The 24370-nt window shown below is 42.5% G+C and overlaps 1 protein-coding gene across 4 annotated transcripts in view; it reads left to right on the top strand.

Moving 5' to 3' along the window:
• The first annotated feature begins 733 nt into the window (after window positions 1-733).
• The window catches only part of STN1 (STN1, CST complex subunit), a 35810-nt gene continuing 12173 nt past the window's right edge, over window positions 734-24370 (top strand). For 2 of the 4 annotated variants that reach the window (XM_023759819.1, XM_006095925.3), the window contains exons 1-7: window positions 734-1019; window positions 1279-1472; window positions 5187-5282; window positions 11441-11509; window positions 16465-16623; window positions 17881-18001; window positions 19193-19367. In XM_023759819.1, the coding sequence (XP_023615587.1) occupies window positions 1340-1472; window positions 5187-5282; window positions 11441-11509; window positions 16465-16623; window positions 17881-18001; window positions 19193-19367 (753 nt within the window). In that variant the 5' untranslated portion in view covers window positions 734-1019; window positions 1279-1339. The remainder of the gene's footprint in view (window positions 1020-1278; window positions 1473-5186; window positions 5283-11440; window positions 11510-16464; window positions 16624-17880; window positions 18002-19192; window positions 19368-24370) is intronic. The other 2 variants (XM_014461913.2, XM_023759820.1) reach the window with 2 other exon arrangements.

The following is a 24370-nucleotide window of genomic DNA, read 5'->3' as shown; positions in this document are numbered from 1 at the left end:
TCGTCACACGATGATCAGAGGCTGGGCGCAAGAAAAGCTAAAACTAGCTGACGTTCCAGTAGTGTGTGCGACGCGGGGATCGTGCCATCTGCATATGGGCCCACATCATGATCCTGCTTTTGTCTCAATTTGGGTCGTGACGTAGCTAATCATGGGATAGGTCCTCTAGCAAGTGTAATTAATTTCTCACTTTTTCAGTGTATTGTCAGGAAATCACGCCTCATATCAAAAAATAAAAAAAAATTGTCCGAACCAATCCCAGCCTCTCTTGTGTGTATGTGTGGCGTGTGTGTGTTGGGGGTTGCAGCCGTCGGTGTGGGGTTGAGAATGGGAGTGAAAGGGTGACTTTGAGCGCCGGGTTTAGGCAGCAGAAATTTCCATGTCAGCTCCCAAGGTCTTGGAGATTTGGGCTCAGCATTCCCACGAAGACTCGCGGGTTCCGAGCGGGTGGAGGGATCAGAGAACTGCCCGAGTGAAACAAGTACCGCGCAAACCGCAGCCACCTGGAAGAGAGCGTGAGGCGGCGCCGCCGCGGGGCACAGAAAGAGGCGTGGCCGCGGGCGGGGTGGGCGCGGCCTCGTTGGGATGAGGCGTGGTCGTGGGCGAGTGGGCGTGGCCTCTGGCGGGGGGCGGGGCCGCGGCAGCTGGGAGGAAAGGCCTGGGCGGAGACACGTGGCTTGGTCCCGCCCCGAGGGCGGTGTCGGCCCCGCCGGAACTTCAGAGGCGACTGGTCCTGAGTGCCGGAAGGGCCGTGCCTGCGCGCTCCGGACATCTGAGGGCGGCGGCGCGGGCGCGGCCTTTGGGGCTACGGATCAAGTCTACTCTTGGTTTCCGCTCGCCTTCTTTTCTCAGTCACATCCGGAAAACCGGAAAGTGCAGGCAGGACCAGACCGACGGACAGACCCACCCACTGCGCCCCACCAGTGCATGGCCACGAGGGCGCCAATTCCTCCGTGGGCCCCGCCCATTAAAGCGGCTTCTGCCTCCGCCTGTCTGGACCGATCTCCCCAAAGTGAAAAGTTGGTGTTTACCTTTTGGGGAAGGAGACACACTCCCGTGGGGCAGAAGAGATTCCAAGGGGAGAGTCATACGGAACTCACATGTCCTCACGCGGGAGACGCCTCTTAGGCCAGGCCCGTGGCGTGCAGTGTGGCAGGCCCCGGACCCCTGGCTTAGCCCTTGCAGAGTTCTGGATGCCCGCCCGCGATCAGCGTAGGGGCCGTGCCAATTTCACCCCCTTTAACCGCCTTGCATCCTGATTTTGTGTCTCCAATCTAGATTCCCGACTCACTGATGTGAGACTTGCAGGATTGGCTGGAAGCCACAGCCCAGCCTCCCGATGCAGTCTGAATCCAGCCGGTGTGAAGAGGAGACCCCTTCCCTCCTGTGGGGTTTGGACCCTGTGTTTCTAGCCTTTGCAAAACTCTACATCAGGGATATCTTGGACTTGAAGGAGTCGTGCCAGGTGCCAGGTATGTGATTGGTCGCCTGGTGGATGCCCTGTGCTGCATCTGCACCCCTCCCGCCCCCAAAACTGGAGAAACCTGGGGCTTAGGGGCTTGCAGGAAAGCCTTCCCTCCAGCAGGCTTTGCAGATGGCCTGGCCTGGATCCTCAAAAGAGGTCATTTCTGTGCAACTTAAAAACTGTCTAAATCTTTTTTTGAAACAGGTGTTTGGAGGAGTAACCTTTGTAATGATGAATGTTTTTACCCGGGTTTGACGTCTTCCATATTTTAAAATGCCCAGTTGTTTTTCCTGGGCCTCTCTTGGTGGAAAAGCTCACAGGACCAGGCATCCCTAGGCCTTGCACCCTTTCCTAACTGTGCCACTTAACCTGGCCTGGATGTGACTCACCTGTAAAGCTTCCTTGTAAAAATGGGGATTAACCTGATTTCTTGTGGGATTTTGTTTAGTTTTGAATGCACATCAAATTTTGAATTTATGTCAAAATAATATAAACTCCCTGAAAGGAAGGGCATCATCTGCCTTGTTCACATACACTGAGTGGCCGCAGTATTGAAGGCAAAAGGTGGCCCAACGAAGTACTGATGGGGTGGTCATAATAATCTGGCCACTCAGTGTATATATATATCCCACATTCAAAGGTTGTTAAATCGTGTTGTTTACCCATATCTTCAGAAAAAATCACTTCTACTGTCGTGGTAAACAACCTGCTTCCCTATTTATAATGGTCTGGCCCTCTAGCAACTTCAGCGCAAAATTATAGCTAATTTGCCTACAAACGTCAGGTGGTCATAATAATCTGGCCACTCAGTGTATATACTCCCAGTGCTTAGGACAGTGCCTGGCATGTAGTGGGCCCTCAAGAAATAGTAATTAGCCCTAACCGGTTTGGCTCAGTGGATAGAGCGTCGGCCTGCGGACTCAAGGGTCCCAGGTTCGATTCCGGTCAAGGGCATGTACCTTGGTTGCAGGCACATCCCCAGTAGGGGGCGTGCAGGAGGCAGCTGATCAATGTTTCTCTCTCATCGATGTTTCTAACTCTCTGTCCTTCTTCCTTCTTCTCTGTAAAAAATCAATAAAATATATTAAAAAAAAAAAAGAAATAGTAATTAGCCCTAACTGGTTTGGCTCAGTGGATAGAGCATCGGCCTGCGGACTCAAGGGTCCCAGGTTCGATTCCGGTCAAGGGCATGTACCTTGGTTGCGGTCACATACCCAGTAGGGAGTGTGCAGGAGGCAGCTGATCGATGTTTCTGACTCTCTCTATCCCTCTCCCTTCCTGCCTGTAAAAAATCAATAAAATATATTTTTCAAAAAAGAAATAGCAATTAGAGCAACAAAGCATTTTAAATGTAAAGTTAAAGAAATCACTTTTTTTTTTTTTTTTAGAGTAGGGGGTCATTTAAGATAGGCTCTTTTCTTTGTGTTTGGTCAGTGCAGGCACTGCCGTGGCTGAGGATTGAGTGTCTCACTAAAGGTACTAACTAAGACCTGGATTTTAATGGTAAGAACTCAGGAGAAGTCAGTTGGAACTGCCGTGCTCTGGAAACGTAATGGCTTTTCTGTGGAGCCTGTTTGTCCTCGTTCAATTCAAGTGTTTGTGGTTAGGGATGACACAGTGACCCAGCTCTTTCCCATGTGTGGCCCTGCCATTTCAGCTCATGGCCCCCAAGGTTGTCCTGGGCAGATCTCCAATCTACTAAGTATCTTTTGAAGTCTGACTCTAGGGTAAATTTTGGCTAAATTTGCCATCTTTTCTTCAGACCACATCTCACTCTTCCAGAATTTCTGGCTAACTGGGACTCAGAATCTCCTTGTCCATCCCCTGCGACTCTGCTGTGAGCAGCTCACCCCCAGCCCCTTTATCCACATGGAAAACAAGAGATTTGTTCGTGGAGGCCAGTCTGGGGTTTCTGAAAGATGTCAGGGTTCAGGCCTTGAGTCCCTCATGGATGTGGAGAAGAAAAGTTCTGACCAGGCTTGAGGGTTGCGGGGAGGTGGTCATATGCCCAAAGTGGTAACTGATTCTCTGTTTATAATTCTTTTCTTTTCTTTTTTTTTTTAAGGAAGTCACCATTTAAAAGTTTATAGCCTTCTGAAAGTAAAGAATTCATCCATAGAGGAGAGAAAAGAGAGGATTTTAGTTAGGACTCTTTAGCTGCAGGTGACAGGAACGCAATGCAAATAGCTTAAGCCAGAAAGTTCAGGCAAGGATATCGAGGGGCCACCGAATGGAAGCCAGCTCTGCAGGAGCCAGGGCAGCACTGGGACCTGGGTGGGAAGCAGGCACTCACCACTGCCAGGAGTCCTCTGTCTGAGTCCAGTCCCTGATTCCAGAAAAGGCCTCTGGGTATTAGTGGGTAGGGCTCATCCTCTCAGGTGTCTCCAGCAGGGAACTTGCCTACTGGCATCTGTCATCTAGGTTTGAAAATAGAGTTTCAAAAAGTTTTTGAGCCCAACCAGTGTGGCTCAGTGGTTGAGCGTCAACCTGTGAACCAGCAATTCATAGTTTGATTCCCGGTCAGGGCACATGCCCAGGTTCTCGGCTCCATCCCCAGTGGGGAGCATGCAGGAGGCAGCCAATCAATGACTCTCTCTCATCTTTGATGTTTCTATCTCTCCCTCTCCCTTTCTCTCTGAAATCAATAAAAATATATTTTAGCCCTAACTGGTTTGGCTCCGTGAATAGAGCATTAGACCCTCGGACTAAAGGGTCCTGGGTTTGATTCTGGTCAAGGGCATGTACCTTGGTCAGGCTCGATCCCCAGTAGGGGGCGTGCAGGAAGCAGCTGATGTTTTTCTCTCATGGTGTTTCTAACCCTATAAAAATCAATAAGATATATTAAGAAGAGAAAAAAAAATAATATATATATATGTATGTGTGTATATATATATATATTTAAAGTTTTTGAGTTGTAATGTGTTGGCCCCAAAGCATAGTGTTTGGTAACTTAATTATATTCTCTTTAAAAAAACACAAAAAAAACAAAAGCTACTGCTAATTCATGGACATGATGACTGGTTTCCTTGAAAAGCACCGGTGAAAAAGTCAAAGAAGCCTTTCTCCTGGTTTCCTCTTTTTCCTTTTCCAGTCCCTCATAATACAGTGCTAAGTTTGGTTCTGTAATATAATGACTGTTTTCAGGCTCTTTATGAGAGTTCTACAGGGAGGTACACTTAATTTTCACAAGTGGAAGGAAGATTAACCAAATCCAGTTGGGCAACATTGGTTTTCCTTTTTCTGTACTAGTACATGCTTCTTTATTTTTTTCATTGATTTTTTTTTTTTTTTTTTGAGAGAGAGGGGAAGGAAGAGGGAGAAACATTGATGTAAGAGCAAAACATCAATCGGCTGCCTTCTGTATGCCCCCTCCTGGTGATCGAACCCACAATCTGACATATGCCCTGACCCAGAATTGGACCAGTGACCTCTTGATGCACAGGTCAATGCCCAGCCAACCGAGCCACACCTGCCAAGGGTAGCACACGCTTCTTTAGAGCCAGGCTTTCTCCTTATGACCCTTGAGGAAAAGACATCTGATTTCTTGGGGCATGCGGTTTGTCAAGGGCTGATTCTTAAGTCTGGAATTTCAGTAAGCAGCATGCCACAGATTTTTGACACAACCACCCACCCCCACCCTCATCCCCACAGTTAACAGTGATTGAAACAGAAAATGTAATAATACATTATATGGACTTTGCCTTTTTTTTTTTAATTTCAGGTGTATTTTTTTACAATGGGCATCCAATAAGACAAGTAGATATCTTGGGAACTGTAATTGGAGTGAGAGAAAGAAATACTTTCTACAGTTACGGAGGTAAGAACAATTGTGTCTGACATTGAGTTTATGTGGAAGGACCCCCACTTATTTTTATGCTGAATTTGAAATAACCCCAGCCTTTCAGAGCAGCTGGGGACTCTCACAGACCCCCATGCACTTTCCTCTATTGCAGTGGTTCTCAACCTTGGCTGCACATTAGAATCACCTGGGAATCTTTTTAAAATCCTGATTTCTGGGCCTCATCCTCCAGTAATTCTGTTTCTTTGTTACGGGGTGAGGCCACAACATTAGTAACAAAGAAACAGAATATCCGGAGGATGAGGCCCAGAAATTAGGATTTTAAAAAGATTCCCAGGTGATTCTAACGTGCAGCCAAGGTTGAGAACCACTGCTCTATTGGGAGCCCCTTGGAGCCCCTGACATGGACTAAGTGTAAAATGAGGCAACAAGTCAGAATAAATACTGTCAAGTGACAGCTTCGGGGAGTTCAGAGGCAGAAGAATTAAAATACAGCAGTCTAGGATCACTGGTGGATCAGAGACAGGTACCTGATACCTGAGGACATAGCTATAAATAGCAAAGGATGGTAAGATATGTTTATATAGATATCTTTAAAAAGAAGAGGCTAGATTAATGCTAAAGTAGACCTTCAAGAAGGCAAGGAGGTGTGAAAAATTAAGTTGTAAGATTTATATCCAGAAAAGTTTTTTTAAATATGTTTGTATTGATTTTCGCGAGAGAGGGAGAGAGAGGGATAGAGAGAGAGAAACACTGATCGGCTGCCTTCTGCACCACCTCTACTGGGGATCGAGCTCACAACTCGGGCATGTTCCGTGACCAGGAATCAAACTGTGACCTCCTGGTTCACAGGTCGACGCTCAACCACTGAGCCACACCAGCTGCGTCAGAAAAGTTTTTTTAAAAAGCCTTTTGCTACTTACAGACTTAAATATGCATTATCAGAAAATTTCTCTTCCCTCATGATGATGGAAACATAAGGGTTTCTATAGTTTGGATACTATCAAATATTGGAATATGATTTTAGTGTGAAGAGTCTTGATTATTTTTATTGAGTTTAATGTAAGCATTTTAACACATTGCCTCATGCAGCTCTAAGATCCTTTATAGATAGGAGCCAAGCTAGACATTTTGTGGGAAGCCTAACTCTGAATTCCAAATCTTTGCTGTAATTGACATTGTCACTTTTTGTTGTGTTGCCTTGGATCTGTGTTCTTGCTCTACTTGGGGAAAGACAGAGGCAGTTGAACTAGGTGACCAAGAACATGTCATTGCTAGTCTGTGCATGGTTGATAATTTACAGATACAGTATCATTGCATTCCTTCAACATGTATGCATTTTCCTGTGGATGATTGTCTTGTGCTTATAAAATATGCAAAGATGAGATTTCTCGTGTCCTCTGCTTTTTCTGCATATATGTTTCTGCATATATGTTTTTAAAACTCTGAACTAGATCCCCTCATTGGATCTCATCTCTGCTTTATTTTAACAAAGATATTGGTTTTATTTTTCTTCAGACAATTCAACAAGCAGTCACTAAGTTCCTACAGCATACCCAGCTGTGGGCAAATACATCATCTATAGTATACAGTACTTTCTCTCAAATACCAATGATGAAATAATAGTATCTTTCAATTTACAAAGCATTTTTACATGCATAATTTTATGTTATTCTCTCTGTCAACTTTTGAAATAGAAAGGACAGATAGTTCCATTTTACAGATGAGAAAACTAAGGCTCAGTTACTTGCTCTAGGTTCCACTGATGGGTCCAGTGTATTTACTAACTCTAGTTGCTGTATAGTTCGCATGTAACTCAATTGGATTTTTCTCTCACCCATCCCCCTCCGCCCCAATCAGTAGCATCTAGATTTTATTCTCTGTTTTTTAAATCAAATAAATGAGGTTGTTTGAGGACATCGGTCCTGGCCCTAGGACTAGGGTAGGTATTATTCCTGTGACCTAAAGGGGCTTCACTTAACCCCTCTTCCAATTGTAAAAAGATGAAGGCATTATGTCTGTGTCTTCCCCAATAAACATTTCCCTTAGAGTGGATGTGATGACACATCTGTGAGCTATGGGAAAACAAAAGGTATCTGAAGGTTGAAATAATTGAGAGTAGAAATGCTCTTGTGACTTTAAGTCATGTGAGCCTGTTCAAGGAAGAGCTGCTCTCTCCCTGCTGTCCTCAGGGCCCAGCTTGGCTCTATTTTAACAAAATAGGCAGCCACCCGTGCTGTCCTGGGTCCTGCTCCGCCTGACTCACCGCAGACCTATGCTGAGGATGCTTCCTGCTCCTACTGACCCGTCCCATTCTGAAACAAAAGGCCGCAGCCCAGATGGTACTGCCCAGCTGGAAATGAACTTCCAGGGGGCATTCCAGCAGCTAAACCTCAGGGCGCCGGGAGAGGGTCTGTTGGCCAGGAAGTCAAAGGTTTGGTGGCATTGCCCTGAGCACACAGAGCACCTGGCAGCTACTCCAGCTTAGGCCTAGAATCCTGGGAGGCTACAGTCAAGATCAGAATGACCTAAATAATACAAAATAAAAAGATCAGAATGACCTCCCATTTTCTAGAACAGATATTCATGTGTTAACATTTTTTGACTTTCAGTTATAAATCAAGACTTTAAACTGGCCAGAGAAGCGGCATGCCTAAAGCTGTCATACATTTTTTAAAACTCAAAACGCCCTTATTAATTTTTTTGCTTCTTAAAATGATACTTAACTCATTAGAAAATAAAATTTAAAGCTAGAGAAATTTTTAATAGTCCAGAAAACTCATGTGACATCCTTAAATGAGACAAAAACAATGTCAATGTTTGAGTGAACATCCTAATATTTCTAACATGTTCCTCATATTGAAGAAATATGCCTATTTCTTCATAACTATTATTCATATTTCTTTCTCTTAATAACCCTGAAATTAGGCTTACAGTCCAAGAATACATTGAATATGGGACTCCTTCCCCATATTCCAAGAGAAACTTCTATTAGCATTTTAATGTTTTAAAATAATTTCTGTCAAAATAAACTTTAATATTTTTTATAAATTAGATTATATATATCTCTATATATAAAAGCCTAAGTAACCGTTATGACCGAACAACCAGTCAACCAGTTGCTTTGATGACCACCAGGGGGCAGATGCTCAATGCAGGAGCTGCCCCCTGGTGGTCAGGTGCACTCCCACAGCCAACCTCCCATGGCCCCTCCCCCCGGCAGCCAACCTTCCCCAGTCCCTCCCCCTGGCCAGCCAGTCCCCCTGATGGCCCTGATTGGGGGGCTGGCCGGCCAACCTCCCATGGTCCCTCCCCCTGGCCAGCCAGCCCCCCCCCCCCCATAGGCCTTGATCGCCTGCCAGGCCTAGGGACCCCACCCAGGCATGAATTCATGCTCTAGGCCTCTAGTAAGATTATATATACAATTTCTGTTTTACAATGAAGCATGAATATCTTTCAACAGCAATGAGCAATCTTCATTGTAACTTCTCATATGCTATGCCATTGTAATTTATTTAGTCAATTCCATATTTATAAACATTTAGTTTATTTCCAACTTTCAGTAGTGTAAACAATATCTATAGTATTGTTCTGTTTTCCTCCTGAGGATAAATTACTGGAAGGAAATGCTAAGTCAAAGACTCCACTGTATACATTTTAAAATTTGGTACATATTTCCAAGCTTGCTCTTTATAAACTTGATACAGATTTGCAGTCTCACTAACAGTAAACACATGAGGATATCAGTGTTTTTAATACTATTTGTCATTTTAGTAGTTGAGGAAATTATTTAAATTTGCTTCTTTTATTTTCTTGTAACTAGTGAGTTTAGTGTGCTGACATATGTTTATTGGCCATTTTTATATCTTTCATGAATGACATATTTTTTCTTGGCCACTTTTTCTCTTGTGGTCTTGGTCTTTTCCTCATTCATTTGTATGAGCTCTTTATATATTAAGACACTAACCCCATCATTTGTAACATTGCTATACAGTATTAGTTTTTAGTTGTACAAATATATCATACTTTTATTTTTTTAATATATATTTTATTGATTTTTTATAGAGAGGAAGGGAGAGAGATAGAGTTAGAAACATTGATGAGAGAGAAACATCGATCAGCTGCCTCCTGCACACTCCCTACTGGGTATGTGCCCACAACCAAGGTACATGCCCTTGACTGGAATCAAACCTGGGACCCTTGAGTCTGCAGGCCAATGCTCTATCCACTGAGCCAAACCAGTTAGGGCTATACCATACTTTTAAAAATGAGTTCTGATTTTCAGGTCTGCTTAAAGAAGTCTCTCCCTACCAGCTATAAATCCAATTTTTCTTCTTATCTTAAGTTTATCTATATTACACTTAATAAAATAAAATCCATTTAGACTGTATTTTAGTTGTAAGAAATATTCTTCTCAGTTTCAGATTTCCACACATTTAAACCAGCAATAAAAAATTTTGCCTGTGTGCCCTGACCAGTTTGGCTCAGTGGCTAGAGCGTTGCCCTGAGGACTGAAGGGTCCCAGGTTCGATTCCGGTCAAGGACATGTACCTTAGTTGTGGGCACATCCCTAGTAGGGGTGTGCAGGAGGCAGCTGATCGATGTTTCTGACTCTCTATTCCTCTCCCTTCCTCTCTGTAGAAAAATCAATAAAATATATTAAAAAAATTTTTTTTGCCTGTTTCTCATCCTATCTAATAAAGAGGGAATATGCTAATTGACTGCCCCACCCTCAAAGATGGCGGCGCCCACAGCCACAAGATGGTGGTTGCCCAGTCCCCTCAGCCCCTCCAGGGCAGCAGGTGCGCACGGCAAGGCCAGGCCCGCCCCCAGGCAGGCCCTGTCGCTCCATGTGCCTGCCTCCAGAGATCCCCAGTCCCCTCAACCCCCCAGCCACCCAGGGCCGGCCCTAGGCGCAGGCAAGCCTCAGATGACGGCTGCCCAGCTGCCCAGGGCCAGCCGAGGCTCAGGTAACCAGGGCCGGCCGAGGCTTGTGCTGCCAACAGTGGCAGCAGCAGAGGTGTGATGGGGCATCGCCTTCCCCTGATCGCCAGGTCGCCTTCCGCCCCTGAGGGCTTCCGGACTGTGAGAGAGGGCAGGCCGGGCTGAGGGACAACCCCCTCCAGTGCATGAATTTTCATGCACCAGGCCTCTAGTATATTATATTTTACAACAGTCTAGCTGATGATTTTTAAAAATCATTAACCCTACTGACCCCATGTTTAGCAACCTCTGCTCTGAGTTTGTCAAAAATTGGGCAAAGATGCCCTAGTGTGCTTGGCTCAGTGGATAGAGCCTTGGCCTGTGGACTCAAGGGTCCCAGGTTCGATTCTGGTCAAGGGCACACGCCCGGGTTGTGGGCTTGATCCCCAGTAGGGAGTGTGTAGGAGCCAGCCAATCAATGATTCTCTCTCACCATTGATGTTTCACTCTCTCTCCTCTCCCTGTCTGAAATCAATAAAAATATATATATGTAAAAAGGAAATTAGGCAAAGAGAAAACACCTATCATCCCATAGTAAACATCTCCAACTACCTCTACATTTATAAATCCAAGTGCAATGGAAATTCTTTGATTTGGTTTGTTGTTGTTGTTTTTTTGCATTGGGGATAAAATAAGCCAGACCTGTACTGTGTGTGTGACCAAGATATAATCATTTTCTATTATGAAAGTAAAACTTTGTCCTTCTGTGATGTACTTGGCTTTTCTTGGGCTCAGGCCCACAGACTTGGGATGTTTTGTCTAGGTGAGTCAGCAAGCTAGTGGAAGAACAAATGGTGATAAAAGGCTGCACCCTAAGTGCCTCTGACCACAGACCACGTGACGCTCCCTTGTTTCAGGGTAGAAGAGCAAGGCTGATTTTCTGTGTTAGCAGTCATTGAGATTTTTTGCTCTTAACTTCCCAAGGACACCAGTTTTAGGAGAGGCTTAGATAAGAATCATTAGTACCCTTGAGGTGTAGGGTAAGTGAAATGTTGACTACATTCCACCAGGCCCATGTATCACTTTGACATTGCGGACAAGCAGTTTCCACTGGTGTAGGGTGGAAGATTATGTCTAAAGCTGGAAGGAGAATTGGAAAAGGCCATCTTTTAGTATAGCCTGATCAATCACAATGTGTTAATTCACCGGCAATGCCCAAATCGCTGTTCTACTCTTTTACACTTCTCTTGCAGTGGATGATAGCACTGGAGTTATAAACTGCATCTGCTGGAAAAACTTGACTGATACCGAGTCTTCCTCAGGTAATTTCATTTGCCACACTCCTTTGCTTTTCAGCTGACCAGTGGATTTTACTCAAGGCAGCTCATCAGAACAGCTGTAGGGCCTAAATTTTCACATTTACCCACTGATGAATTACATTGACTATCTTGAAGCACTGCACTGCAGAGAGCTTTGGCTTCTCTGCAAACTGGCACTAAAGTGGAGCCACTTGGGGGTTTTTTTTTCTCCCATTACTTTGGTGCTCACTTCCTCCTAACCTAAGGAATGGGACTAGGTTACTAGGAATTTCAGCATTTCACTTTTACTAAACCAGTCATTACCCAAATCAAGATGTTTTAGCCTAATTGCCAGCCAGGTCAGAATTCCCTTGCTCCGGCCATGCCACTTGGCCAAAGAAGATTTTGAAGACTTTTCTTCTTATGTGGTTGCCACTAACTTCTATGCTGCCATTCAGATCCTAATTTTTCTGAAATCTCTACATGTTCAACAACTGTACCAGAAATTCTAACATTGATGAGAATGAGAAGATAGGATTCCTTTGAAGTTAGCCGTTAAGTAATATAAACGGAAAAAGAACTTCAAAATTATATAGTAAACACATAGACTATAACTGAAACAGCATTTAAAATTTCTTGAGTGTAATTTAATAGGTGGTTTTTTGAGTTGCTTAAGTTCATAATATTAAAAAAATATGGTGCAATGTTGGGGATCATTTTGGTTCTAGAAAAGCTACAGAAAGTGGGACCTTGTTTGTCCTGTTTTATGACATAGACGGTATGATACCATGCACAGTGGGGTTAGTCAGTATATATTGCCTGCTGTCATATCTAACATCCAGTATCTATCTCGTGTTATACATGGTAATGTGTAACCTTTGGAGTGGTTTCTTCTTTCCTTTCTGCCATTTCCTGTCAGAATCTTAACCCCTGCTTTGACTATACTGACTAATGGATACTACTTTGCCTAATTTTTTGTTGGCATTTACATTTAGAATTTGAACATCATTTTCACATTACTTTCGTATTCCCCTTTTCTAATTTGGAAAAATCTGAATTAATGTCACTGTAGGAAGTTAGCTTAGGAAGCTTTGTAGATTAAAAAAAAAATAAGAAAGACAACAGGTTTTTTATGCAGCTATCTCAGAGGCAGGAAATAAACCTATGAGATAATCAGATATCTGAATTTGCATATGTCTAGTGTATTAAAATCATTTGAAGATTTATGGTTGTTGTATTGTCACAGTCTTCATTTAGAAGGTATAGGGTTTTTTTTTGTGTGTGTGTGTGCTTTCTTCAGAAGGTATAGTTTGAATATGCATACTTGTTTCATGCACTTTTTCTGTATAGAGCCAGATGGTAAATGTTTTCTGCTTTGTGGACCACATGGTCTACCCCTCAACTATTCAGTGCTGCCATTATAACACAGAACAGCCATAGACCATACATAAACAAACAGCATGGCTCTGTTCCAATAAAACTTTATTTATAGAAACAGGTTGTGGATGGAATTGGCCCATAGGCCATGGTTTGCAGACCTGTTTTAGCCATTGTTTTAATTTTCAAAGTCAGCTCTTTTTTAAAGAAATGACATCATCAGGAATATTATATAGCTCTTATACTTAGTAATTTTTAGGTAAAATTGCTATCAATACTGAGAGTGTGGTTTTTAAAAATATCTCTATCTAGATGAATACATAGATGAACAATTGGGGTGGACAGACTGAAAATCAATTGAAAATTGCTTTGAGAATAAAAATAAAGAGGGTAAGAGAACAGGGAAAAAGCCGGAAAATGATTCTCATCATGTTATATATGGAGTGGTATCTTTAAATTGTTCCTGACTAGCCCATTTTCTCCTTTTAGTTTAATTGCCCTCAGTTTTAAATCTTTCCACTGGAAAGTGGCCAATGAAGACTGATTTTTTTTTTAAACCAAATTTTAATCTGAGTCAAAATCATGTTCCAGTCAGTTGAGGTATAAGAATATGATATTAACTCCTATAAATGTCACATTGAATGTAGAATTTGGACTTAGCTTATGAGGAAAGTTAAGAAAGCTGGGCCCTTAATACTAGAATTTTAAAGAGGGCTTATCTTTCAGCATGGAATAGGCCACTTAAAATGAAATTCTGTCAGGCTCTAGCCATCTCATTATATTCATTAATTCATACAGCTTGAGCCCCCCCCCCCCCTTTTGTTAGTTTCATGCACCCTTGAAATCAGCGGTTCTCAACCTGTGGGTCGCGACCCCTTTGGCGGTCGAACGACCCTTTCACAGGGGTCGCCTAAGACCATCCTGCATATCAGATATTTACATTATGACTCATAACAGTAGCAACATGACAGTTATGAAATAGCAATGAAAATAATTTTATGGTTGGGTCACAACATGAGGAACTGTATTTAAAGGGCCAGAAGGTTGAGAACCACTGCTTTAAATGAAAGCAACTCAGCACCTTTTTCTCAGACCAGCCATCAGTCAGATCATTTCAACAGTACGATATGAAGCATTTATTATCACCTATACTGTCTGAATAATGGCAGTGAGACTTATAAAGGCATTTAAAATTCAACCTAAGTAGGAGAGGACTTGGGGGTGGAAAACCTTTTAAAAAGTAATACTCGGGTATTTTCTGAAGAAACCCAGTAAGCTGAGTGACATTAATGCTGATTGTGTCTAGATTCCTAGCTGTTGGTTACTGGATACATGAAGTCCTCTGTGCTCCTGAGGTTGCAGTTTCCCTTGGTATAATAGATGTGTTCATCTAAGTTGTGTTAGGTTAAAGAGCAGAGTATTTGATTAATAGACCCAAAGAGAGATTCAGTTCTTTGTAGGAACCCTAGTATATGACAAACCAAAAATAATACGATAAAAAAGAAATAGTAATATGATAGTAGGAAGTAAATCAGCACTTAAAAATGTTGTTGGTTTAGGTAGATAATGATATTGAAGAAGAGATAACCTCCCTCCCTTGCAGCTTCCATAAAGTAACCCAAAGAAGGTGCACTTGTATATTTATTCCAATAAAGATCATAAAGATCAGGGTATATATGTTAAGCTCTCCTGAGTCCCTTTTAAAGCACTGAAAGCTATCATCAGTGACAAGAGAGATAGCCTAAAAGATTTCCCTCCAAACTTTTATGTAATAAAATGAAGTGAAAGAGAAAGGATACAATGGAATGGGGAAAGTGGAAGTAGTACGTGTAACTTGACAAAGCTTCCCTAAAAATCTTTCAGAAATTAACAAAGTATTCAAAAGAGATGAAGGGCTTATACGTAAAGAATACAGAGAGTAGATCATTCTATATAATAAAAGCCTATATGCTAAGTGTCTGGTCGTCTGGTTGTCCGTTCAACCAATCAAAGGATAATATGCTAATGATATGCTAAGGCTGCTCAACCACTTGCTATGTTGAGCACTGACCACCAGCGGGCAGACACTCCAACTGGTAGGTTAGCTTGCTGCTGAGGTCCAGCCAATTGGGACTAAGCGAGATGGGCCAGGCACGCCCTGGAGCCCTCCCACAATCCCTCCCTGGCTGGCCAACCTCCCATGTCCCTCCCCGTCTTGAGTGTGCACCGATGGGGTCCCTTGGCCTGGCTTGCGCCCTCTCGCAATCCGAGACCCCCTCGGGGGATGTTGGAGAGCCAGTTTTGGCTCGATCCCACAGACCAGGCCAAGGGACCCTACTGGTGCACGAATTCGTGCACTGGGCCTCTAGTCTTATATAAAAACATACAGCCTCTCTGGCAACTTAGAAGCAAAATAAAAGGTTATGGAATTACTAGAGGCCCGGTGCACGAAATTCGTGCACAGGTAGGTTCCTAGGCTTGGCTGGTGATCAAGGCCGATCAGGGCCTTCTGGCTGCTGGCTGGGGCCTTCCTTTGTTCTGCACTGCCCCCTGGTGGTCAGCACATGTCATAGCAAGCAATCGTCCTGGTCTCCAGGTCGAACTCCCGAGGGGACACATTGCATATTAGCCTTTTATATATATAGATTACCTATTTTCTACAGTATTAAAAATCTAAATGACTGAAGCCAGTGTGGGAGCCACAAGCATGCGTGCATGGCTGGTGACACCTTGTAGAAAGAAAATACTTTGATTTATTATTATTATTATTTTTTTTTTGGCAAACATTCTGACAATATATAATGAACTAGAAACTGATTTGTACTTTTCTACCCAGTAATCCCCAATGAAAAGCCTCAAAAAAAAGAAAATGATTTTGTCCAGAGGGCTTAATTTTTTTTTCACAAATAGTTGACATTTATTGAATTCTTCCTTCACAAATAGTTGACATTTATTGAATTCTTCCTATGAATCTGGCATTGTACTAAGCTCATAATCTAAGGGTTAACTTAGATCATGCACAACAACTCTATGTATAAGGTGGACTCTGTTGTTTAAGTTTATAGTTTTAAATGGTATGAGAATGAGTGTGTGTGTGTGTGTGTGTGTGAGAGAGAGAGAGAGAGAGAGAGGTATTAGCCTAGTTACCCAACAAAGATGAGAGGTGAGCGATTAGACTGTTGAGCACCTAGGAAATCTGCCTACGGTGAATTTGCTTCCCCCATACACAGAACCGCAAACCCAGACTCTTGGGCCCCCTTTCCTCTTCCTCCAGACCTCGGTCTCACTGCAAGGACACTTTATAGGGTTGTTGAGAGCTGTTGCCACGAAACCCATTGAACCCATACAGGATTCAGCTCAGGACCACATAGAGCCATTTGCACTGATGATGTAGGGCTTCTAGACTCTGTTCCCTTCACCCTACTTTTGAATAATTGCAGCTTAATGCCTTTTATTCAGTAGAGGATTTTTTAAAGTTATGCAGATTTCCTATGTAGAGCAACTAATCCAAAGTAGAATAAATAAATGTCTTGTGTTGGTGTTACCCCCAGTGTAGCTCACAAATGTGGTGGAGTGGTTATGTTATACATTTCTGTCTTTCCTTCTGGCCCTAACAACTACAGCTGCTCCAAGTGCAAGAGAACTGAGCTTAACCTCCCAGCTTAAGAAGCTGCAAGAGACCATTGAGCAGAGAACAAAGATAGAAATTGGGGACATTATCCGGGTCAGAGGTTATGTCCGCACGTACAGAGAAGAGCGAGAAATTCATGCCACTGTTCATTGTAAGCAAAAGATATTTTTCCCAAAATGGTTGTTATTTTGGGGGTGTGTCCAGTAGTAAACTTGTTTAGCTAAAAGTCAAACTTCTAAATAGTTCCTGCAGACCAATAAAGAAGATTAACTATTTAATGGAGGGAATTACATTTTATAATATGCTTTCTTTGGAAAAGCAGCATTTCTTAAATTTATTTTATTTTTTTAATATATATATTAATATATTTTATTAATTTTTTACAGAGAGGAAGAGAGAGGGATAGAGAGTTAGAAACATCGATCAGCTGCCTCCTGTACACTCCCTACTGGGGATGTGCCCGCAACCAAGGTACATGCCCTTGACTGGAATTGAACCTGGGGCCCTTCAGACCGCAGGCCTACGCTCTATCCACTGAGCCAAACCGGTTAGGGCTTAAATTTATTTATTTATTTATTTATTTATTTATTTATTTATTTATTTATTTTTAAATATATTTTATTGATTTTTCACAGAGAGGAAGGGAGAGAGATAGAGAGAGTTAGAAACATCGATGAGAGAGAAACATCGATCAGCTGCCTCTTGCACATCCCCCACCGGGGATGTGCCCGCAACCTAGGTACATGCCCTTGACCGGAATCGAACCCGGGACCTCTCAGTCCGCAGGCTGACGCTCTATCCACTGAGCCAAACCAGTTTCGGCTAAATTTATTTTAAAGAGAGGTAACTATGAACAAATTGGGAAAGAAAACAAATGATTTATTATGTATAGCTGGAAAATTTATTTGGATAGCACAGTAGTTTCTAACGTGCTTTGAAGTTCCAAGTGTGAATCTATTTAGGGCAGAGTGTTGATATTCTTCAAAATGATGGAAATTTCTTGAGTACCATTAAGCACATTAACTTTGAAAGAAAACAGCTAATCAGATATATGACAGTCCAGTATCATCTGCGTGATGCCCTCTGCACTGCTCTGGCTGGTGTTTGCTTGGGAATCTCTAGGAGGGCCCCGGTTGTCCACCATTGTAACAGATGAACGAATAACCTAATGTGCTCGCCCTAGTCCCAGTCCACTCCTGGCCGAGCATGTGACATTTAGGGCATTGCCTTCCCTTTTGTATGATAACTGGGAACTATTTAGTGCATCTAGACTGTGACTCCTGGGCACTGACAAGGAAGGAGACCCTCTGTGTGCCTCATTTACTGTCATCCTAGCAGCAATTTGGACAAGGGAAAGAATTGACCTTGATGTAATTTCTGTGATATATTTTCCCCCGCGGCTTCTTAGATAAAGTAGATGATCCAGTATGCAACATTCAAATTGCAAGGATGCTTGAGCTGCCCAGTATCTACAGGAAAGTTTATGACCAGCCTTTCCATAGCCCAGTCCTAGAAAAAGAAGCACTAAGGTAAGTTATGGCCAATCACCGCAGAAGATGTGAATTCAGTGGGAAGGCCATGCCAGGGGAGCCCTGATGCTGGAGTGGCCCCGGGTTCAAATCCTGAAACCATCATCTTACTCATGTGAGGCTCTGGGCACGTCTGCTCAGCCCCCATGTGCCTCAGTGTCCTCGTCCGTAAAGGGAAGGTGACAGCAGTGCAGATGTTCCAAGGTTGTTGTGAGGAAAATATACATGTAACTAGGGTCCTTGAAGGAGTTGAGTCGTTTACTCAACCTAAGTTGTAGTGTGTGTGTGTGTGTGTGTGTGTGTGTGTGTGTGTGTGTGTGTGTGTTGTATGTGTATGTGGGGCGGGGGGTGCAGAAAAACGAGGAGTAAGAATATTTTTTAGTATATGTATCCATCAAAGAACTCTGGGAAAAGACAGAGTCGGTAATAGTGGTTGCCAAGGAGGTGGAAATTGGGAGGAGGATAGAAAGGAGACTTTTCATTGTGTACACTTCTATTTTTTAAAAAAATACATGATTTTATTGTTTTGAGAGTGAGAGGAAGGGAGAGAGAAAAACATTGATGAGAGAGAAACAGTAATCGGCTGCCTCCTGCATGCCCTCTAAACCCGGGCATGTGACCTGACCGGAAATCAAACTGGCGATCTCTTGGTGCACATGACAACACTCAACCAACTGATGCACACCTGCCAGGGTACACTTGTTTTTAATGTGTACATATTACATATTTTTAAATTATATTCAAAAACAACCCAAACTATAAACCTGTATAAAGTAAAAAGTGAAATTCCTCCGTTGTCCTGTCTCCTGCCTCAGAGCCATGCCCTAGAGGTTACTACTGTCCCTAGGTTGGTATGTACCCGTTTAGACATTTTTCTCTGTGCAAACACAAGCAAGAATACCTACCCATATATTTTGTGGGTTGTCATTTGCTTTTTTACAAAAATGGGATTATATCTTACATACTGTTCTGCAACCTGACTTTTTTTCTGAAGCAATCATAATATCTTAGTTCTTGTAGTCCTGCCTCATCCTTTTAAACAACCACACATTGTCCATAGTATGAGTTGTCCTTTATGTCAACAAAAGCATCAATATAGTGTTGCTTTTCCTAGCCAAGTTTCTGTTTTAAACACACCAGAAAGGAACAGAGTTGATAATTTTCTACATAGCTTTTTACAACTTTCCCCAGCAAAAATCCAGGTGTCCTGGACCTTACCAATCTCACATGTTTGCTGAGTGAAAAAGCCAAAGAATTCCTCATGAAGAACAGAGTGCAGACCTTTTACCAGCAGGAGTTGGAAATGGTGGAGTCTCTGCTGTCCCTTGCCAATCAGCCTGTGATTCATAGTGCCTGCTCCAAGCAAGTAAGTGCAGGTTGCCCATGGGAGAATTCGAGTCCACTGCCCCAAATCGGCAGCTGTAGGGTGTGAGTGAACGTGACTATGGTATTAAGATTCACAGGGTGGACCAGGGAATAGAGGCTATGGTTCAATCACATGTCCTTTCTATTCTGGGAAGGTTACTGACCTCTTAAGAATTTCGAATGAGAATGGACCTGCCCTTTTCCTCTCACTTAATCTCATTAAGCTTAATCATTGGGTAGAAAAAAAAATAGTCTAAACGTCATAATACGTAGTTCTTAGTACTCACTGAGATGGGTATTTAATTTCAGCAGGAGTCAAATGTTGGGGAAATAAATGAGAAGAGGTAATTATCCTTCCAAGATTTATTGAACTTGAACCAAGGCTTTTACTGACTTGCTGTTTCTTCTTCAGAATAAGGTTAACCTGTTGCATTTTAGAAGTTTGAATGAAGGCCAAGTTGTATTCATCCTGGTTTTTATGTAGAAATTTCAGCAAATGCTTTAAGTCATTTTTATTTCTCCTGGTAAGAGCTGTCCCCATTTTTTCATCCCTAGCGTTATAGGTGAACTTTAGTTGTTTGGTGCTTCCATATTTGCTTGGAATTAAGAATTATTTGAGACTTTGGTGTTAGGCTTTTCCTTTTATTTCAACTCTTGGATTTGTTGTTGTTGTAACATGACTTGTATTTATTATTTCACTGATTCCACCAGCGGATGATCTCTGCTTAAATGTCACCTTCTTGCCCTCCTTGGCCGTCTGCTCTGATGGCCACCTACTTCCTCACCAGGTTATCACCTGTGTTCATATCTCTCCTTATTTGTTCACCTGCCTGTTCCTCCACCAGAATTTAAGTTCTCTATGAGCAGATGTCTCATCTGACTTATTCTCTGTCCTCTAGAACCAGGGCCTAGGACAGGTCTTTCAGAAAGTAGGTTTTCAATAATATCAGTTAATTGAAGAATAAATGGTTTTTAAAAATTCAAATAGTCCCTGAAAGTATCTACTTAAAAGTAAGTTTCTTTCCCATCCTTCCTCCTTTCTACAGAGACAAGCACTAGTGTTACTAATGTCACGAATATCCATCTGGAGATAGTTTGCATATGTAAACTAGAAGTAGTTGTATCCCCCTTTTTTTACACAAATGGTATCATGTTAAACACTAGTATATCCTTAGCTTTTCATTGAACAGTATGTCTTATAGATCCTTTCCCAGCCGTACATAGATTTGCCACTATAGAATAATCTTTTGTTACATGTCCCATAATTTAGATAATCACCCTCTCCATTCCTGGACTGTTTAGATGTTTTCTGATCTTTTGCCATTACCAACAGGGCTGCTCTGAGTTCCCTTGTTAGGTAACATAAGTTATTCTTCCGGTCTCTGGCAGAACAGATATCAGGTCCCCATCCAACTTCCTAGGCAGGACCACTGCTTCTCAGTTTCATTCATGAACCTAATTATCTCTTCCTGACACCAGGCTGGGTGTCCAATGACCCATGATTTTGTACACAGAGATGAGGGATATCGTTTCAGGAAACACCAAGGCGGAGAGGGTCATGACTGGCCGCTTTGTCCTGTGCCATCATCACTTCTAAACAGTTGCAGCTCTCCAGCTGTGCCCTGACAGCAAGATTGACCTTCTTCCATTTAATCATTTAGAGGGGGCTCAATGCCAAGTTGGCCTCCAAGGACTTCTGACCATTCTGCTGGCTCGTTTGGAAGGAAACTTTGAAGCTTAGCGAAGACCACATTCTTCCTGTGAACCAGCTCTTCTGCAAAGGCTCTCATTAGGTAGAGAGACTTGAGGTCCCTGAGGACTAAAAGGCTTCTCCATTCAAAGCAGGAGTATTGCCCTGATATCTTTTTGAAATGCTTAGAGAAGAAACTGTGTCTGCCCAGTGCTGTATGTTTAAAAAGAAATGTATATGGCATTTTATTTGTTTTGTCTTTGGAAACTATTTTTCCATCAATTATGAATTGTTCCCTCACATGGCTGTGCTTGGGGAGGTCAGTGTCATTCAATCGAATCCAGTTTAATTGAGCCTGAGAAACTAGGGATGCTTTATAGCGATGGTGAAACCCTAGATCTTTTGGTACTTTGTGTTGTCATACAGATGAAAGCTACACAAAAAAATCATTGTGATAGTGTTATAGTTGATAGGGAGAGGGAGAGTGGGTTTGAATGCTTTCCCCTTTCTTTGTTTTTCATGGTGGCTCTGCTTAGCAAGTCCAGAAACCTGATAAGCAGGCCTTGCAAATCCATTGTTTCTTTGACAGCTGGATAAATGTTGAGTTTGTTTGGAAATGAAGACTATATATATTTCAGAGATCCACCCAGTTCCTGACCTGCAGTGAGGAGAGGCCTGCTAAGGATCAGCATGTTCAGCCAGTCAGTTTTTTCCTCTGAGCAGCTTCGGTTTCCTGAATCGGATGAGTCTGCTCTTGCTCTTTAGAAAAAGACAAGAGAGACACAAATCTCAGGCCAGGAAGAGCTACTGGCTAGAAGAGATGATTGGAGGTTCTACTCTGGAGACTGTGTCTTTACAAGCAGCAGGGAAATATGTCCCGAGGTCAGCTGAGGCAAATGTTTTTGGAAAGGAAGCTTCACATGTTGTTTATATTTACAGAGAGCCTTTTCTGTTGGGTCCGCCTTGTTCACAGCTGAAACTGCTTTTGAGCTCCCAGGCCTGGCACCCTGTCTTCCTGCTGCTTGGTCTTACTGAAGTCGGGGAGGAGGAAGCAGGCTTTATGTATGCTCTGGGGATAACCAAGAGTCTTTTTTAATGACAGGAATAATTATATAACAACATTTCTAGTTAGTTTCCAATTTAGTTCTGTCTTGATAAAGATGTAATATTAACTCTACCCTTAAGAATCCTTATATTAAATTGACTCAATAAAACGAATCTCCTTAGAAGTATGAAGATTAAGTAGTTATAAAGTTTTGTGGGGGAGCCTATATTAGGTTGTGTTTTCCCTAAGTAAGAGGACTCATGTATGTGATTAAAAATGGCTTTGTCTGGAGCCCTCCTGAGTAAAAAGATGTGTGGCTGAGGATTGGTAAGGTGTTTATTCTAAGCACATCCAGATAGCTTTCCTGCCCGTGGGAGTCATCAAATATTTCTGGGCCTTATTCTCCCTTCAGAGAGTGGGTGCTGTCATAACGTGGAATGTTTGTCAGCTTTAGGCCCTAGTGTTCTAATGACCAGGTTCTGCAGCTTGTTCTGTTAAGGAAAAGCTTAGAGTACAATTTAAGAGTCTTAATTCAGTCGGTGTGGCTCAGTGGTTGAGTGTTGACTTATAAATCAGGAGGTCACAGTTCAGTTCCTGGTCAGGACACATGCCCAGGTTGTGGGCTCGATTCCCAGTAGTGAGCATGCAGTAGACAGCCAATCCATGATTCTCTCTCATCATTGATGTTTCTATTCCCTCTCCCTTCCTCTTTGAAATTAGTAAAAAATATATTTTAAAAAGAGCCTTACACTCCCCTCTTCAGCCCAGGAAAGCACAAACATTTGGCAAGGTCTACTAGATTAAAACAATGCCTGTTAGGGAAGCCTCTTCTAGAAAGAGATGGTTTCTCAGAGATGGATTGTCAACACTCAAGGCCATTTGGGACTTCCTTTTCTCTCCCTGTCACTTAGAGGAAGTGTTGTGGGCAAATCTCAAGCATTCCCTTTTTCAGCATCTCTGAGGTGCTGCCCCAGACAGCCTTTACCAATACCTTTCACTGGAGGTAGGAATTGGCCTTTAAACACTTTTTTGGACACTTTGCCATGTTTCTTTCATGCTCTGATCTTTTTATATCTTGAAAAATTTGTCACATTAAAAATGGATCTGTAGCTGTAGCTGGTTTGGCTCAGTGGATAGAGAGTTGGCCTGTGGACTGAAGGGTCCTGGGTTCGATTCTGGTAAAGGGCACATGCCTGGGTTGCAGGCTCGATCCCTAGTAGGGGGCATGCAGGAGGCAGCCAATCAATGATTCTCTCTCATCATTGATGTTTCTCTCTCTCCCTCTCCCTTCTTCTCTTTGAAATTATATATATATATATATATATATATATATATATATATAAATATATATATATATATATATATATATATATAAAATAAAAGGACAGGGGCCATAACGCCGGAATGACCAAATGACCAGTCACCAGGTGGTGCATTGATGGGTCTCTCGGCAGCACTGTGGGTCTGGGTCTCATGCAATTTCACGCGCTGGGCCTCTAGTGCATATATATATATATATATATATATATATATATATGCACACACACACACATTTTTAAAAAATCTGTACCTTGAAGGAGAATTGTTGTTGTTCACTGCTTTGTTGTAGGAATGAACTGAAAATCCCTAATGAAATAATCAGAAGGATACAGCCTCTCTAATATTTTCATTGATTCCACAAATGTTTTATTGATCAACTTCTGTGAGCCAGGGGGTAGGTGGTCAAGATGAAATGCAGCCCTAGCCGGTTTGGCTCAGTGGATAGAGTGTCGGCCTGCGGATTGAAGTGTCCTAGGTTCTATTCCAGTCAAGGGCACATGGCCGGGTTGTGGGCTCAATCCTCAGTAGGGAGCGTGCAGGAGGCAGCCAATCAATGATTCTCATCTCTCTCTCTTTCTCCCTTTCTCTCTGAAATCAATAAAAAAAAATTTTTTTTTTTAAAAAAGATTAAATACAAAGTCCCCAATTCAAGAACCACACAGTCTAGTTAACTCTGGGACATAGCTGAAAACCTAGCTTCCTTGAGAATAAGAAATAGGATGACCTGATTACCTCTCTAGGCAAATCTGTCTCCTAGAGAAGGGAAGAAACATTGAAATTGAGGAGATAGCAAACGGACAGCAGCTGAGTTCCTTCCATATGGTGGGTGGTCTTGCTTCACTCTAGGGCCCCTGTCTACCTTTAGCCCCTGGAGAGGTCTCTGCAAAGCTATTTGCTGCCATTGTTCTTCATTTAAAATAAAGAGACTATTTAATACTTTCTACATGCT

The sequence above is a fragment of the Myotis lucifugus genome, unplaced genomic scaffold, assembly GCF_000147115.1.
Source record: "Myotis lucifugus unplaced genomic scaffold, Myoluc2.0 scaffold_162, whole genome shotgun sequence".
NCBI lineage: Eukaryota > Metazoa > Chordata > Mammalia > Chiroptera > Vespertilionidae > Myotis > Myotis lucifugus.
This window is presented reverse-complemented; position numbering and strand designations above follow the sequence as displayed.